The sequence below is a fragment of the Anabrus simplex genome, chromosome 5 (genome assembly GCF_040414725.1).
Source record: "Anabrus simplex isolate iqAnaSimp1 chromosome 5, ASM4041472v1, whole genome shotgun sequence".
NCBI lineage: Eukaryota > Metazoa > Arthropoda > Insecta > Orthoptera > Tettigoniidae > Anabrus > Anabrus simplex.
Genome location: NC_090269.1, coordinates 429,906,692 through 429,925,921, shown reverse-complemented (window position 1 = coordinate 429,925,921; position 19,230 = coordinate 429,906,692). Strand labels below are relative to the sequence as shown.

General features: G+C 38.2%; 1 protein-coding gene across 1 annotated transcript in view; it reads right to left on the bottom strand.

The window, feature by feature from the left end:
• LOC136875052 (zinc finger protein 852) overlaps positions 1–19,230 on the bottom strand; it is a 91,445-nt gene that overhangs the window by 14,242 nt on the left and 57,973 nt on the right. The window contains exon 4 of the mRNA XM_068227875.1: positions 5,123–5,178. Coding sequence (XP_068083976.1) covers positions 5,123–5,178 — 56 coding nt within the window. The remainder of the gene's footprint in view (positions 1–5,122; positions 5,179–19,230) is intronic.

Below are 19,230 nucleotides of genomic sequence, written 5' to 3'. Positions count from 1 at the left end.
TGGATTTAAATTATTAATATCATTAATTAATATAAAGTTATAAAAAATTACATAAAAAGTGAATATATAACAATGGGTAATAAATTAATACCTGTGCTCATGCTTCATTGTCCATAACTAGCTTCACAATAAACTACTAACATTTTTCTCAATTTTCTACAAACCAATGCTGTCTCTCACTCTACACTCATTTGTAGACTGACAATTCCAAAAGTAATCTTCATTACCTTCATGATCAACAAGGGCTAATGAGCAACAGGAGCATATTTCAGTATAAGCATCAGGTTCATGGGAATACCACACTGGAAATCAGTGGCCATCTTTGACGTGATAACTGAAGCATTGCACAGGTTCTTCAATCGTGTATTTTTCTGGAGAACTCTTTCCAATTTGCCCTGCATTTTTCATCACGTGGAACAGCTTGCATCCTTTCTTGTATTTCACTTAGTGGGTGGTGTGAATAAAAATGAGCACACATTTACTTGCGAATTTAGAGCAGACACTCACAACGATGAAAATAAAAACCACCAGTCAGTAGGCCCTCGAGTAGTAGAGTGGGTGCTACAGACTTCTAATGAATAACGGTAAAGCAGGCACTCATTCCAGTAAGCACTTGCTCATGTTTCCTTGAGCTAATTCATTAGTTGGCTTCAAGTGATAGTTATTAAGATCAATAACATGACAGAGTTTATGATGGTGGTTAATTGGAAAAGAAAATTATATAAACTTTTCAGAAAATCATCTCAACTTCATTATAAAGTGTTATGTAAGTCCAGTAAGGAACATGTTGATAGTTAGCAGAGCATTCTCTTGGGCACTTTGAAAAAACAAGAGGTACTGCATAAAAACAAGCAAAGAAAAAATTAGAAACTTCCTGTATTCAGTTGGTGAAACTGGGTTTCAGAGTGGAGCTGGTAAAGACATCAGTGTTAATTGGAGGACTGAGTTAAAAACATTTTCACAAGTTTTGACATCAACTGAAATGAAAGCAGATTATTGAAAAAATTTCCAACTTATGTTGCTCATATGCAGGAAGCACAGGCAAGAGTAGTCTATTTAACTTTCTGTTATGCTATCAGAGCTGTGGAGTGTACTGGTGTAAAATTTAAGAAGGCACGCGTTCATGGGGATGCGTGCATTTACAGAAAAGGTGTCCCTAACATTAACGTACAAGCCACTTGCATGGGAATGGAACAGTTTACCAATGTCATAGCCTGGCTCTGTCCATGACTCACGAATTTGGAGAAACTCCAATGTTTGCAGAGTTATGATACCTTTGTTGGAAGTTGAAAAAATGACAGCTCCTGCAGTTCTTGCTCCTTAAAAAATGCATTAAATTGTTCAATTGTTAATATACTATTTTTGTATTAATGAAATTTCTCTCAATTTATTCATGTCGTAATTTACAGACTATGATTTCCTGCCTTTTAGGTGGCCAATGGTTGGATTATCCTTCCCCTGAATCAGATTCATCAGCTGCTTCTCCTATTATTTTAAAGATATGGCTTTGTTTCCAGTACGCTTTAAATTTACTTTAAATTTCAGTCTTGTTATCATGTTTTGTAATCTTTCTTACCAAAAGTTGTTGGACCGAAATACTTAAATTAAACTTAGTAAGTAGTTCACACTGAACTGCATTTATTTATTACACTTGTTTTCATGTGCTCTATATCCAGTGAGACTTTGAAAACAGACTTGGATGTTCCTTTAAAATGGAAATAAAAGTGGACTGGAATTTCACACTGTCTTCTGTCATGTTGAGCACTGAACCATCCGGAAGTCACCAAAGTGCCATTTATATGTATAGCACAGACATGACCTTGATCAATATCACTAAGTGGCTGCTCCAGCCACTTGAATTTCTACATTACTCACTGTAAATGCACAGTGAGACACTCAGACACTCACCAAGCACACGCTCACATATGTAGACTCATTTTTATTCACACCACCCAATGTTTGTATTTGTTCATACAGCACATTCCCGACGTTTTCCAGTGATTTGATATTATGCACAGGGAAGGTGTAGTGCATATTTATAAATGCTAGATCCATTTGAATGTCAGAATTTACAGTGAGTTCCTTTGGCAAAATGCTGCCAATCAATGTTGTTTTCTTATGAATGGGTAATGGCTGGAACACAGTCACTGCTTGGCTGCATGCTTTGGAAAGCAAAGAAGAAACCTTGAATTGAGTGAAATGTAGTTCATTAGTTCACAACCATTTAAACAGTGACTCATCATAATATGTTCGTAATTGCTTCAATACTGTCACATTGAGGGGCAGCAAATAGCATGCATCAGTTCAGGAAGTTGTAGGAGAAAAACTCCATGTGATCTTGGAAGTTAAATGCTTTCAAGTTACTACTAAGAGTGACTTTTATCCTAAATATTAAGTCTTTCGCTGCACTATTTTTAAACAGAACACTTACAGAAAATGTAATTTTTTTCGTATTTTCTAAATGAACTGAAATTTAATTTTTGTTGAAAGTTAGTGGGTCGTATGACCACAAAACTCTCCCCTTGAACACTACCATGGCAACTAATTAACATTGCAACAGTCAAAAAGATAAATGAAATTACACACAGCAAATTTTCCTAACTCACCTCATCTTTTTTTTTTTTTTTTTTTTTTTTGCTAGTGGCTTTACGTCGCACCGACACAGATAGGTCTTATGGCGACGATGGGATAGGAAAGGCCTAGGAGTTGGAAGGAAGCGGCCGTGGCCTTAATTAAGGTACAGCCCCAGCATTTGCCTGGTGTGAAAATGGGAAACCACGGAAAACCATCTTCAGGGCTGCCGATAGTGGGATTCGAACCTACTATCTCCCGGATGCAAGCTCATAGCCGCGCGCCTCTACGCACATGGCAAACTCGCCCGGTCACCTCATCTTTAACCAAGTTAACATCACAACTGTCGAAGGGGTAAGTAACTTCACACACATCATTTTTTCTTTGTTCTCTCCTCCTCCTTTAATTTTATTCCTCAACATTTCATTCTCCTCTTGTTTTAGGCTGCCCTGGGTAATTCTTACAAGAAAAATACTGTCTGTTTTCTCTTGCACAGTCCCTTTCCTTTCTCTGAACATTTTGCTGGTAATACGGAACAAACAACACAATTAGATTTGTAACTCTTGTCCTGCTGCTTCCCAAGAAAGTGCACCTCCGTCAGGCGCGCTTTAGATATGTAATCAGAAGGTCTTCCTCATTTCGCCAGCGGACTGCGCTGATACTCTCGTAGAAGTCCGAATGTGACAGAACCTTGCACGTTTTCCTTTCGACTTTCAATATAAGAAGCTACAACCACGTCTACCTGCTAATATAAATATAGCTACATTTCTAACGAGTACTTGTCCTCGCTCCTAAGAGCTTTAAGAAGTTTTCCGTCTTATTTCTTCATATAAGGTTAACAACTTCAACAGACAAACAACTTTGAATTTTAATTTAACTACCACTAAGAGGGACTTTTTATCCTAAATATTAACTCTTTCGCTGCGCTATTTTTAAACAGAACACTTACAGAAAAATGTAATTTTTTTTGTATTTTCCACATGAACTGAACTTTAATTTTTATTGAAGGTTAGTGACATTCAACCCCATTGCACAATTTTTAACTCAACTTTGGCAAACTAGCAGTGATATTTGACCTTGAAACACACATTACTGTGATACATCTCCGAACATGGAACTGGATTCTCCTACATTCGCCTCACATGACCTCACCACTGAAGCCGGTTTATGCATACAGCATCATCCATTGAGTTCATTTCTAACTCAGCCTTTATCTTCTCATTCCGAGTACTCTCTTGACATTGTTCCCATCTGTTCGTACCAGCAATCATTCTCGCTACATTCATGTCCATTACTTCTAAGTTATGAATAAAATATACTGAGTCCACCCAGCTTTCACTCCTGTACAGCACAGTTGGTCTGAAAAACAGACCAATGTAAAGACAGTTTAGTCCGGGAACTGGCCTCCTTCTTAGAGAATAATGTTGATTGCACCTGCAAGCTCACTGCATTAACTTTACTACAACTTGTTTCAATCTCACTTACTATAATACCATCCTGGGAGAACACACAACCTAAATACTTGAAATTATCTACCTGTTCTAGCTTTGTATCACCAATATGACATTCAATTCTGTTGAATTTCTTGCCTACTAACATCAATTTAGTCTTCGAAAGGCTAATTTTCATACCATACTCGATGCAACTATCTTCAAGTTATTTACAGCGGTGTCCAATTGCTTGCATATGACTAACACCACTCAAAATTGATTTGGTGATGAACTACGGGATCAACCTTTACCAGTTCCCATTTACTATTGAATTGTTAATGATTAGATATTCTGTGTATATAAATATAAATTAATACTTGAAATATTCTCAATGATGAGCATACTCAAGAAGTTAGAACCTAGTTTATTTTCAAATTTAATCATAATTTCATCCCAGTTTTTTTAATGTCAATTTGTATATATTTGTTTCATTTGTTTTATGTCAATTGTGTGCATGTACATATGTTTAGTTATTAGATGATTTACATTAAGGCTGAAGATGAAGAGTCATTTCTAACTCTATTTCTTTCCAGTCTGCACCTCCTTCTCAGTCTCTATATTTCTCTATTATAATAATTTACCATTCCTTACCACCCTTAAAGGTATAAACCTGTTTTTGCATTCCTCAACAATTTCTTTAAACCCATCCCAGAGTCTGTTTACATTTTTATTTACCATTTTCCACCGATTATAGTTATTGTTTAGAAACTGCCTCATGCCTGCTTTATCAGCCATATAGTACTGCCTAATAGTCCTACCTTTAAGACCTTCCTTTCTATCACATTTATTTTTAACTATGACATAAACAGCTTCATGATCACTAATACCATCTATTACTTTGGTTTCTCTATAGAGATCTGGTTTTACCAGCACCACCCCCAGGATATTTTTCCCTCTCGTTGGTTCCATCGCTTTCTGAATCAGCTGTCCTTCCCATATTAACTTATTTGCCATTTGTTGGTTATGCTTCCTGTTGTTCACATTTCCTTCCCAATTGACATCTGGTAAATTCAATACTGACTACAATATCTACATTATACTGTAGTATGCTGAACACTTACTCATGAGTTGAACCTCCTCTGTCATCACATTCATCGTAAAGTTCTTCGACCTCATCCTAAGGAAATAAAAGAACATCTTCATTCAGTTACTACTCACATACATAATGAAGAAGTGGTTTTGAGGAGAAGGGACCTAGAGGTTGATCAACAAGAAAATGGCTCGGTCAAAAACTGCAGGACCTGGAAATAAGAGGCATGGAATGGTCTGTAGTCCTGAGAGAAGAAATGTGCTGTATATGATGTCTGCCTGATGCAGGCGTAAAAGGAAAGTAGGGACAAGGGAACGTAAAGAATGCTGCTTCAGTGTTCAACTCTGGAGCCCTGAAAGCAAACAGAATGGAACAAATGTGAAATAGTAGTAAACTGACCTCAGTCTTATACATGGTCACTTTAGAGTACATATAAATGGAGGGGGGGAAAAAAGAAAAAGAGTTAAAAGTGTAGTGCTGAAGATATCTGAGCCTGGTTTCCTTGCACCTGGTGGTTCAAAGAAATGTTAAGATTAACTTGACAAATATACTATACCCATCATACCAGTACAGTGGAAGATTTTAAACATGAAATATTTTCATTAACTTAGAGCAAAAGGGCTAAGCAAGCAACATTTGTGGCATCAGCTAACATGTCACCCAGTACAAAATTATTCATCTATTTATACAATTAAGATGCCTTTTGAAATGAAATTTTCATTAACAATAGCAATGCAATAAGCCAAGAATCAATTACATACCAATTCAATTGTAAACATCATATAGTTTATAATGGGCTAAATCTGCAGCTGATGCAATTCAGAACTACATGACCTCTTATGTCACAACCAGCTCAAAGTATTCAAGTGAGAACTGACTGCCAACTAAATACAAAACAGATCTGGGCACTGAAAAGTGAGATACTTGTGGAGCAACTGCTTTACAAAATGACAACGTAATAAGGCAAGTGAGCTCATATTCAAATGGTACAATCAGTTATAATGGTACCTAATGCCATACAATTACCGTCATCAGTTCATTGTTTTTGTTTTTGCTATTTGCTTTACGTTGCACCGACACAGATAGGTCTTATGGCGACGATGGGATAGGAAAGGCCTAGGAGTTGGAAGGAAGCGGCCGTGGCCTTAATTATGGTACAGCCCCGGCATTTGCCTGGTGTGAAAATGGGAAACCACGGAAAACCATCTTCAAGGCTGCCGACGGTGGGACTCGAACCCACTATCTCCCGACTACTGGACACTGGCCGCACTTAAGCGACTGCAGCTATCGAGCTCGGTGAAATAGTAGTAAACTGAGCTCAGTCTTATACATGGTCACTTTAAAGAACATATAAATGAAGAGAAAAAAGAAATAGAGTTAAAAGTGTAGTGCTGAAGATATCTGAGCCTGGTTTCCTTGCACTTGATGGTTCAAAGAAATGTTAACATTAACTTGACAAATATATTATACCCATTATATCGGTACAGTGGAAGACTTTAAACATGAAATATTTTCATTAAATTAGAGCAAAATAGTAGAGTGAGCAACATTTGTGGCATCAGCTAACATGTCACACAGTACAAAATTATTCATCTATTCATACAATTAAAATGCCATTTGAAATGAAATTTACATTAACAATAGCAATGCAATAAGCCAAGAATCAATCACATACCAATTCAATTGTAAACATCATATAGTTTATAATAGGCTAAATCCGCAGCTGATTCAATTCTAAACTACATGACCTCTTATGTCATAACCAGCTCAAATTATACAAGTGAGAATTGACTGCCAACTGAATACACAACATATCTGGGCACTGAAAAGTGAGGTATTTGTGGAACAACTGCTACCCAAAAGGCTTAGCAAAACGACAATGTAATAAGGCAAGTGAGCTCATATTCAAATGTTATAATCAGTTATAATGGTATCTCATGCCATACAATTATCATCCTCAGTTCGTTAAGGACTTTATATTCTACAGCCTCCTAGTTTCTTTAAACTGTGGAACACTTGCAAGATAATGGAACAATTTCACTGACAGTGTAAAAATCGTAGTAAGTTCTCTAGAACTACTTTTTTTCTAAACCACAAAACATTTGAAAGAGAATAATTTTCAATGACAGTGTAAAAACAGGTGACTAAATTTTACTTCTGGGCTCAATCAAGTGAGACGAGTAAATTTAAGAGTGGGATAGTATATGACACTTCTCTTTGCCATTTCTACTTGTGAATTCAATCAAGCGAAATAAGCAATGAAGTGTTCTTTGTTTTAACCACAGACCGCACAACACTGTTTGGTAAAGATAACAGAAGTGAGAAGATTGTCAATGACATTGTTTGGATCTTAAAGAACAGACTAAACCCTGGGTCACTACCATGAATTTTCCTGCCAAGGATTATAGGACTGGAACATCCAGAACTTCGAGATCAACCTGGTGCTCCTACGAAGATCTACTAGATGATATTAATTTCACTCGTCCATGTGTTGGACACAAATTTTCTTGTTAATAAAGATTATCAAAACTGAGTGTTTCTAATGATCTCTAAAATAGCTTCACTCTGTAATTGCAATTACACACCTTATGACTTTTGTTCTGAGCCAGCCTATGCTTAAATATAATATACATAGAGAATCATAGTTAGGCACTATAATGTATTGCATGAAGTCCTTAAAAATTCTACAAATCATCAGCCACATATATGGCAAAAGTAGTATGAGGAAACTTCAGCTATATGGTGCCGTATGTTGACAAAAATGAAACATTTACTTCAATATGAAGATCTCCCTCCCCTGTGCACCATATGACCTTGCCGCAGTGGGAAGGTTTGCGTGTCCCAATTAAGCAGGTAGTTAAGAAGCAGACGCAACCATATCAGGTGGGTATCTGTCAAGAGACCAGACTAACGAATGGTTCATCAAAAGAGAGGTAGCAGCCTTTCGGAAGTTGCAAGGGCAACAGTCTAGGTGCTTGACTGATATGGTCTTGTAATAATACTTGACATGGCTTAGCTGTGTTGATACTACTACTGCACGGCTGAAAGCAACGGTAATAATAATAATAATAATAATCGTATGGCCTCAGCTACCGTTTGCAGACATTTCGATTTGACGCCATCTGGCTGTCTGCTCGTCAATTTCGACGTTCCGTTTTACTCTGTCTGCCATCTAGCGGACCTAGAGTAAACCAGATCTCTCTTGGGCATCTATGGCTGAGATTTAATTAATTTTGTCGGGTAAATACCAAATGTATCACCAGAGATCTTTTACATGCCGACATCGTACGACATGGAGTGTAAATTACAGCCATAACTTTTTCCCGAGGACATGCAGCTCTCTCTGTATGAATGATGTACGGATGATGGCTTCCTCCTGGGTAAAGTATTCTGGAGGTAAAATAGTCTCCCATTCGGATCTCCGGGTGGGGACTAAATGAGAGGGGGGATAATCATCAGGAAGATGGATACAGCCATTCTGCGAGTCAGAGCATGTAATGTTAGAAGTTTGAATCATTGTGGTAGGTTAGAGAATCTAAAAAGGGAAATGGATAGACTAAAGTTAGATGTAGTTGGAATAAGTGAAGTATGTTGGCAGGAAGAGCACAATTTTTGGTCAGGCAACTACAGAATTATCAACACAAAATCAAACAGGGGAAATGCAGGATTTGGCTTAATAATGAAACAGAAAATAGGGAAGCTGGTAAGCTACTATGACCAGCTTAGTAAAAATATTATTGTTACCAAGATAGACACCAAAGCCAATGCCCACTACAATAGTGTAGGTCCATATGCCTACTAGTTCAGCGGTTCAGCACATGATGAAGAACTCAAAAGAATATATGAAGAGAGAGAAGATTTAATACAATATGTAAAAGGTGATGAGAATCTAATTGTGATGGGAGACTAGAATGCAGTGGTAGGCCAAGGAAGAGAAGGTAATACAGTAGAGGAATTTCGATTGGGGTAAAGGAACGAAAGAGGAAGTCAGCTGGTTGAATTCTGCACAGATCATAATTTAGTCCTTGCTAATACTTGGTTCAAACACCACAAACGACTGCTGTATACATGGACAAGGCCTGGAGACACTGGGAGGTAGCAAAAAGACTTCATTATGATTAGGCAGAGATTCAGAAACCAGGTGCTGGATTGCAAGACTTTCCCAGAAAGAGACGTGGACTCTGACCACAACCTGTTGGTCATGAAATGCCATCTGAAGTTGAAAAATGGTAGGAATGCAAGGAGATGGGATCTAGACAATTTGAAAGAAAAGAGTGTGGAGGATTGTTTCAAGGAACATGTAACACAAGGACTAAACGAAAAGGCTGAAGAAAACACAGTAAAGGAAGAATGGACAGAAGTGAAAAATGAGATTAGAAAGGCTTCTGAAGAAAAGTTAGGAAAAAAGGAAAGATCAATTAAGAATCAATGGATAATTCAGGAGATACTAGACATGATTAACGAATGATGAAAGTACAAGAATGCCAAAAATGAGGAGGGCAGGAAAGAATACAGGCAAATATAGAATGAAGTAAATAGAAAGTGCAGGACAGCTAAGGAAGAATGGCAGAAAGAGAAGTGCAAGGATGTTGAAGGTTGTATGGTCGTAGGAAAGGCAGATGCAGCATACAGGAAAGTCAAGACTGAATCCTGGGGAAGGAATACAAGATGAAAATAAATAAGTCCAATACAAAAGTAATGGAGTGCGATCGAACAAGGTCAGAAGATGCTTCAAATATTCGATTAGGAAATGAAATCTTAAAGGAAGTAGATGAATATTGTTACTAATTATAGCAGAAGCAAGGAAGACATATAATGCAGACCAACACAAGCAAGGGAGGTCTTTCTTAAGAAAAGAAATTTGTTCACCTCAAACACTGATATAGGCATTAGAAAGATGTTTTTGAAGACTTTCATCTGGAGCGTGGCATTGTATGGAAGTGAAACATGGATGATAACTAGCTCAGAGAGAAGAGAATAGAAACTTTTGGAATGTGCTATTACAGAAGAATTCTGAACGTGAGATGGATAGATCGAATCACGAATGAAGAGATACTGAATCGAATTGGTGAGAGGAAATAAATTTGGTTAATTTTGACCAGAAGAAGAGATAGAATGATAAGACCAGGCGAGTTGGCCGAGCAGTTAGGGGCACGCGGCTGTGAGTTTACATCCGGGAGATAGTGGGTTCGAACCCCACTGTCGGCAGCCCTGAAGATGGTTTTCCGTGGTTTCCCATTTTCACACCAAGCTGTACCTTAATTAAGGCCATGGCTGCTTCCTTTCCAATCCTAGGCCTTTCTTATCCCATCGTCGCCATAAGACCTATCTGTGTCGGTGCGACGTAAAGCAAATAGCAAAAAAAAACTAATGATATGACATATCTTAAGACATCCAGGATTTATATAGCTGGTTTCTGAGGGATGTGTAGGTGGTAAGAACGGTAGGGATAGACCAAGGTACGAATATGACTAGCAGATTAGAGCAGATGTAAAATGTATTAGTCATGTAGAAATGAAAAGGTTAGCACAGGATATGGAGTTCTGCATCAAAACAGTCTATGGACTGATGATTCAAACAACAATGAAGATTTCACACTTCACCCTGCCATGAACTTTTTCGATTGAACAAGCATGCAGCTCCTACCTCTTACTGAATACCTTAGATGTTTACATGAATTTGTTTGTCAGTTGGTGTCATTAATTCAGAGTGCCATCATGAAGTGAAGAGGGTGTATTCTACTAATTGTCAAGTTTTATTATTTTTATTTTATGACAGTAGCTGTGTTTCATTTGCTGCAGCACTGATGAAATAACATGCTATTTGTTTATAACATGCCATGAATTTTTTATGAATTACAAAAATTGAAGGTAAATTATTTGTTTATATTTGTTATACTGTAGTTTTGCTTATTGGTATATTTGTATTTCTTATCCCTAACTCTGTACTATGCGGCTTCATTATTATCTTTATTGCATGTTTCATGTATGTGTTTTCCCCAGAACTGCTGGAATTAGCAAAACTTTACCTGTCCTTTAAACATGGTATTGGTACTTATCTCTCTTCGTTAGTGGTCCCGCGACTTTATTACTTTCTTTTTATACCAATTCACTGACCCATTGACAGAATTCCCTTTGAAGAGTATAGGTCCCACGTATTGCAAACATTTCAGTTCTGTGCTCTGAAGTAGTCTAGAAATTGTGACTGCTGGTCAGTCTTATTATCTTCTTCTTGTCCGCTTCACCCACTCTGGGGTACAATAGATCAATCAATGGTTAGCGAATCATGTTTTCCTGTCGTCCCAGTACATTTTCATCCCTTCAGATCTTGCATGCCTCTCTTCTTCAGAAATTTTGAATTCCATGTCTTAAGGGGAGGCAAACCCCATAGCACAAGCTGCAATCCCTGTGGTTACTCATGTAAACCCCAGTGTGAAGGATGATTTATTTTTAACTTACATGTGAAGACCCCGGAGATCGCTTTTCCATGCGAGTCAGAGAAAGAGAAGGAAGTTTGCAAGAAAGAGACAAAAATGTTTCAATTTGTCATATGGAGCCAGTAGTGCCAACAACAATTAGCCAAAGCTGAGCACTCCAGGCCTGGTAGCATGCTCATTTGAGATGTTATTTCCACACGAGTGCAAGTTTCAGTGAATGTCAAACAGTGGAATATATTGATTGGAATTATGGAGCACTATTTTCACCCTAGCAGTGACAAGTAGGCATGTTAAAGGTTTTCCTTGGTTGAATTCAAACAGTCTTTGGAGAAATGCGACCGGTACACAGGGACCGTCTATTGTTAATGCGGGGATGTACCGAGCCCAATGGAAACCGGAAACACTGTAAAGGGAAGGCTTCTGAATGAGCTTGAGGGTAGTCGCTGACAGACTAGTGCATAGTGCATGTCGCTCATATCAAACCTTGAGACAAAGTGCTTCTAACAAAGTTATTAGAAAGTCGCATTTAGGGAGTAGACTACCTCGCCTGAGCATTTACAGTTAGTGAATAAATGAAGTAACTAGATCGATTCCTTCAATTTAGTGCGGTAAGTGTAAATTAACTGCCATACCGACTTCTTGTGACATGGTATCATATATGTAATACGCGCTACTCATGGTTGGACTGATATCATAAGTAGCAGATATAGTAAATTGTATCTGGCCTAGGTTACGGCATTGTATGCAAATACACACAAGACAGTGAAGAGGTGTGTCATACTGCATCATTCAATTCGCAGGACTTGCCGAGCATCGAAGAAGAAGAAGAAGAAGAAGAAGAAGAAGAAGAAGAAGAAGAAGGCATCTGTAATGGCATTCCCAGGAGTTGAGTGCCAGACTTCAGGATCGAATGTTCACAGTGCTAGAATGTGCTAATTCCACAACGTAGTCCTGGATGGTGCGCTGAGGCAATGACGGATGGTTTCAGATAAGCTAAACTGCATATAAGCATGATTTGTAGCTAAAGATTTGACTCAGGACCTTTTTCAGTGCCATAGGCATGTTTATTTCAACTGTAGATTAAATAATTTAGCTGGGCTGACCACCTGCACCAGCCATGTGTTTTATTAGCTTTGCTTAGATGGTATGAGATTAGTGATATAGTGATGTATCCACAAAGATGCAAACAAAATGCTGTCAGTTGGTACAACTCCTCTCACGTCTCCGCTAGTAAGGCCATGTCGTCTGTGAAAGCTAAACATTCGATCTTGATATCCTTGTATCACTTCACATTAACTTCACATAAACATACACATAACCTAATAAACTGCTGTTACAAACAAAATACATAATAAAAACTGTCATGTTCAACAAATGCCTAACACTAAGTACATGCCACATGGAGACTGCACATTAAAACAATTGACTGCTTACAAACATGCCATAACACATGGTCACAAGTATACCTCCTGTTAAAACATAACTCCAACTAAACAGTAACTCATCTCTACTACCAATACCACCTCTATGTGCCTGGCCAGGCTTCTAGAAAGATAAATTTTCTTGTAAATTCTAGAGTGTTTAAGGCCCAGATATAATGCACAGAATATTCTACTGAATTCTCATCTACCCAGTACCATTCTGGATGTTACAGTGTGTTTCACAATTCCGTAGTGGATTACAAAACATTAATACAGGTAATAACAAATTATATAATATTAATTACAGGTTATTTCATTACCTAAACTCATATCAATATCTATATATAGCAAATGTTTCATGACACAACCACACAAATAATGCTATCATAAACTAATAATGATACTAATAAGTGGATGTACATTAATAATAATAATAATAATAATAATAATAATAATAATAATAATAATAATAATAATAATAATTTGAGCTCGATACTTGCCTTGCATTATTTATCCATGGGTGAGAGAATATTGTTTACAAGTTATATCACTTTAACACACTTGTGGCAATTGTTTAGTAATTATTACATGAATTTGAATGTAGATTTCTTATGCTCCATGTGACACAAGTTTTACGTTGACGTCAAAGTCTTCAGAATGAGTTGGAGGTCAACTTACCTCTACAGATACGAATGGGGAACCCGGTAGCGAAGACGATGTAGTCAACAAAGTTATGATGTGCATGTTTACGCGCGGAGAATGTTTTCCAGCTTACAGCAAGAGCAGAGAGATATTTATACCATCGTAACTCAGAGAGGGTCTTTTATATAATCTTGTGACAGACTAAACCGTAACTATGCAGGGGATGCGAACCTAATAAGGATAGATGGGTGGCCGTGAAGTGCCGAAATGTGAGTGTGATTCCGCAAGGAGATATTTTTGAAAATAGCCTGAGGAGGCTTAGATGTGATAATAGGCAAAGAGAGAGCCTGGGTGCAAAGCTGGATATTCTAGATACAAGGCCGTGAGGAGACGTAAAGAGGGTATGCTATCCTCATATATCAGATGAGAAATATGTATTTGAGTATGTTTCATCGGCTAGAGGGCTGAATATTATGATAGTCACGACGCCTCAGTCATGAGGCAAAACGAAGAAGAAGACAGACTGATGAGTGGCCTAAATTCGGAATGCTATGGGATACAATGTGGTGTGTCGTTACAAGACTCCTGTTTATATCAGAGAGCCCCCGGTCTGACCATGTGGCTTGAAAGGCGAGTCGTGTTTCTGAAAGCAGTACAGAGAAATGGGCTGTTGACCAATGATGTACTCATGCAGATATAGAATTGGTGATGGGTGACTAAGCCAAAAATGAATGAACTTCCTGTACACACAAAACCAGTTATTCCGCCCAAGGAAAGGTTTGTCTGTTCGCGTGTAAAATATTTGTTACTGATGTTCTCTCTACAGCTGACCAGGAGTTGCTAATTTTAACTTGCAACACTCCACTGTTGATGCATGACAGTTGACGTCCAGAGCCATAGAGGTTTTGGGTTTGAGACCTAAACCCAGACGATGACAAGTATATACAGTATTTGTTTTCTTTTTCAGTTTGTGTTTATTTTTTAACTTGTGCATGTTTTCCAATGTGTATATTTGTCTGTTGTTATTGTGTGCACCATTGTCTAACGGGATTACAGCACAAGCTGATTATTTTGACATTGCAAGGTTTTATCCCTCTCCAATTTGTTTCAGGGTGAAACCCATGACTGTAAATTCAGTGTCTTTTGGTGGGTATATGCCAGTCCCAAGCAAGTGTTTGTTGTATTTGTTTACCGAATAGTTCGGATAATTTAATCAGATCAATGATTCCACTAAATATCAGCCATGTGTGTGTGTGTATGTGTGCATGTGTGTGCACGTATGCGCACAACCAAGCAGCATCAAGTATCACAAAGAAAAATTATAAGTAGAATTACTTGTTTTAACAGAAAACTATATTTTCTTGCATGTTCTTCACTCCAAAGTGAATTACAATTAATAGATTTTAGACAAATGCAAGAGCTAATTTCTGTTAAATAAATAATAATAGATTGATGACCTTCCTGGCATTCTTTCCATCTTACGTGGGGTCTACATTCCTCCATTTCTCCCTCCATTTTGCTTAGTCTTCAGCATCCACAGGATGAAAGCCTGCACCACCCAATCTTTCCTCAGTCAGATCATCAACCAAGGCCTCAAGGCTATTCTCCATCTGGGCTGAGTGTAAGCACTCGCTTCACACTATATTCTGTGTCAGCTCTGACCACGTAACCATACCAAATCAATCCTGCCTCTTTCATTTTTTGGGGATTCAGTTCAATTGTAAGAGTTTCCCTGACCTCTTAGTTCTTAATGTCATCTAGTCATTTGACTCCCATTGTCGATCTAAGCATGCACATCTCCGTTTTAAGCAGGATCTGCTTTTATCTCTTTGTCGCATTCCAACAATCCACCCTGTACAGTATCACTGGATGGATGAGTGTGGTAAATCTTTGATTTCAGACACAGTGGGATCTTGCAGTCATATAGGACACCCATGACCTTGTGCCACTTTAGCCCGGCAGTGTTAACTCATTCTTGACAATCTACAAATGTGTCACCATCAACACATACATGGAGACAATGTAACAGAATGCAGATGTCTTCAGTAATGGGACGTCATCAACCAACACCGATCCAGTTCTCTGCGTGCCACACTCCAGGCATTCTGTCTTTATGAGGTCTGGACACACTTCAAATGTTTCCAGCTTTATTTTCCACTCAATAACCAATTCATTAAATGTGTCTTGCAAGTTGCTAGCCAGCACAACGTCATCTGCATAGAGAAGAGTCAATGGATGGGGTGTTTGCAGGACTTCTTTACCATGTCCATGCACAGGATGAACAGGTGGATCCCTGATAAACTTCCACTTGAATGTCAAATGGTGCTGTTATGCCAACTACACAATACACAGAACTTATAGAGTTGTGGTAGAAGAACTGAACCCAAAAGACATACTTGTCTAGAATACCATGGGTACCAGATGAGTTTATGGCAGATCCGGTCAAATGCCTTTTCTAAGTCTAGGAAAGCCATATTGTAACCATATTGGTAATTGACTGAGGGTATCACAGCATTTTCCAGCTTTCTTTGGTCATATGGGAAGTTAGGTTGCATCCAATTGTGCAAGACCCCCAACTTTGTGGTGCCGTCTCAAGCACTTTGTGACTTGAAAATCCCCAATGAGATAGAGCTAGCTTAGGAAAGAACAAAGAGGGAATACAACATTCTAATCACCCTGCCTGCTAAAAATGGACAAAATATAATAAAACCAACTTGCTAACTTGTTTTAAGACAGGACATTTTGAGATGACCGCATTACTTACTAACAAGGGATACCTTTGACCTTGAATGCTCAGAACTACATGCAACCATGCTTAGAAAAACAAGCAATCATAAACAAAACAGTGGTGTACATCATTTCCATGCAAAACGTTGCATTCTGCCTCAAGTAACATTTTAATAGAGAGAAATAAAGTAGCAAGATATCAATACCATGGGAAGGAAATTATATGTAATTTAATGGCGTCAGTGTATCATTACATTTTCAATCAGCAGCACCAAAAACTCTCTACTTAAAGTACTTATAATAGCGCAAAACACACATATACAGCAATACCACACACCTGAAAGTGCTTATACTAGTCCTCAAAGTGCAGATGCTGGATTTCAATGAAGTGGTTAAAACAAAGTGGGAGAGAACAATGTGCATACCTCACTAAGGCCACGTTATCACATTCTAAATCACTTTTGCATTCACGCAGCCCAATATCAAAAGCCACACTAATTACATTTTCAAATGATGATGTTGGTATGTCAATGTCATAACCTGGCTTTCGCCAAGCATATTGCAACATAGGCTTATACGTAGGTGCAGCAAATTGACTGTAAATCAAAGAGTAAAGTTTGATTGATGAAATAACGATTATGTGCCTTCACTTGTGGTTTGACACCTTGTAGTCTTACAAAATCAGTAATCCTTATGATATAAAGTTTATATTGCCGAAAGAAGTAAACATCAAGGGGTTGGCAATATTTTGTTGTTTTTGGTGGCAATATCTTCAGCGTAACATCTTTGTTTGGAAAACTTGCATCTAGAAGGATACGATCTGTACGACCTGCCCAGAATCACACAACAATAGGCTCTTTTCATTTGCTACATGTTCGCCAGGGACTGAAGTTAGAAAACGTGTCATGTGTTCTTTAGTCATTTTTCCACTTTTGCTTGCCTCCACATGAATGTTTCGTGGACAGGTTGTTTCAAGTTTCTTTAAAATATTAAGACCGAAAGTGCCTTGCGTCTCTTGAAAACAGATGTACAACTTGTTTTCTAGTCTGCCTGCCATTGATAACGCCACATCAATTGTGTAGCTGTGGGTAGAGCTATGTAGAGACTGCAACATACTACGTGCAGTTTTCTCTCCTCTGTAGGACAGTGTTGATGCTGAAGACATTTCATACTGGAATTGACTCTGATCACTGTTCCAAACATTACCTTTCGTCGCCACAAGACCTGTCTGTGTCGGTGCGACGTAAAGCCCATTGCAAAAAAAAAAAAAAAAAAAAAAAAAAAGAAAACACATTACCTTTCTCCACACCCTCCTCTGTTATAAACATGTTCACTTCTTCCACAAACTGTTGTGTCTTCTGACGAATAATATTATCATTTTCTATGCCCATACATGTGACAAATGTAGTAATATGCCTGGATGAAATGCAATATTCAGCCTTAGGATGGTCGATAAAGGAAATGGAAGCTTTGAAATTGACCAAGCCAGCCATTTTAGCCCCTTCTAGTGCCCACATCTGCAGATGGCAATAATGAACTGTAGATCCATACCTCCCTGCTCCATCAAATTGCGAAATTACATACTCTTTTATAGTTTGTAATTGTGACAGTCCGTTTCCTTTGAAACGAACACCTGCTCCCCGTTTCCTTGACACATAATTTAGAATTAATGTGCAATTCAATTTACTTTTGATCACTTATACCACTTCATTAGTTTGCTATAGGTATTGAAGCCACAATTATAATAGTCCTCATAAATGTTCTCTAGTACACTGTCATCAATATCTTTTAATACACTGGACCTTGTCTTTTTGGGTGGAGAGAGTTTGTACGCACTTTGACTTGACTGTTCCTGTTGCTCTGGAGATGAATGTCGTGTACTGCTTGAAGAGCCACCTTCAGGTTCAGGTTCCTCCTGTCCTTCAAAATCCGTATCTTTATTCACCGTAACGTCATGTATTTCTGTGTCATTGCCATTATAGTTCTGAATTATTATGTTATATAATATATATATGCGAACTCCATATCCTCGGCCCGGATGTCATTTCCATATTCAGCACGTCGCAACTTGGTCCCTAATATTTGGACCACATGCGTAGGATTAATTCTCTTCATGATATCACTGCACTATACACAGTTTACACAGTAACTCGCTTGCGAATACTCCAAGAGACAAATACGTACTGCAGCTATACCACTCATGCAACTGGACCACTGGTTAGTGCAGCTACACTATGCCACCGTGTAGTGCGCTAGCAGACAAGTGCGGAGTTTTGCATGGAAATGAAGCACACCACTGTTTTGCTTATGATTGCCTGTTATACTCACCATAGTTTCGTGTGGTTCCAAGTGTTCGAGGTCAAAGGTGTCCCTTGTAAGTAAAGGATCGGCAAGGCATACATGAGCCTTTTAGACCTCTGGTAAAATTATAAAGGATTTTTAAAATCCAGCATTATTCAAATTGCGCTGCAGAGGATAAGGTAGGCATCAGTAGAGTAGCCAAGCTAGCAGTGGACTCAGACTCAGAAAGAGAAATCCCAGAAAAGCCTTCCCTATTTTAACAAAGATATTAATCTAATCATCGATCGAAATACTCTCCACATGTGATAATCTGTCATGGAATTATGAGCTACAAATTTTGACTGCATCAGAGATGTCAAAAGACCATCAGAACACTAGATATAGAAATTAGAATGGGGACAACTGAAGCCTCGCATAGCTAGTTGGGTGTAGTTTACTTAAGGAATCGTCCCGTAACAGGAGAGGAGATTTACTAATGAGTGTTCGAAGGGAGCAGACCGCCGGCTGTGTGGCGAGTCTGCAGATATATATTTACTTTGTGTGGGAGTGATAATGAGTTGTGTCTGAAGATAGTAAGAAGAAACAACTTGTATCTGATATATATTGTGTACA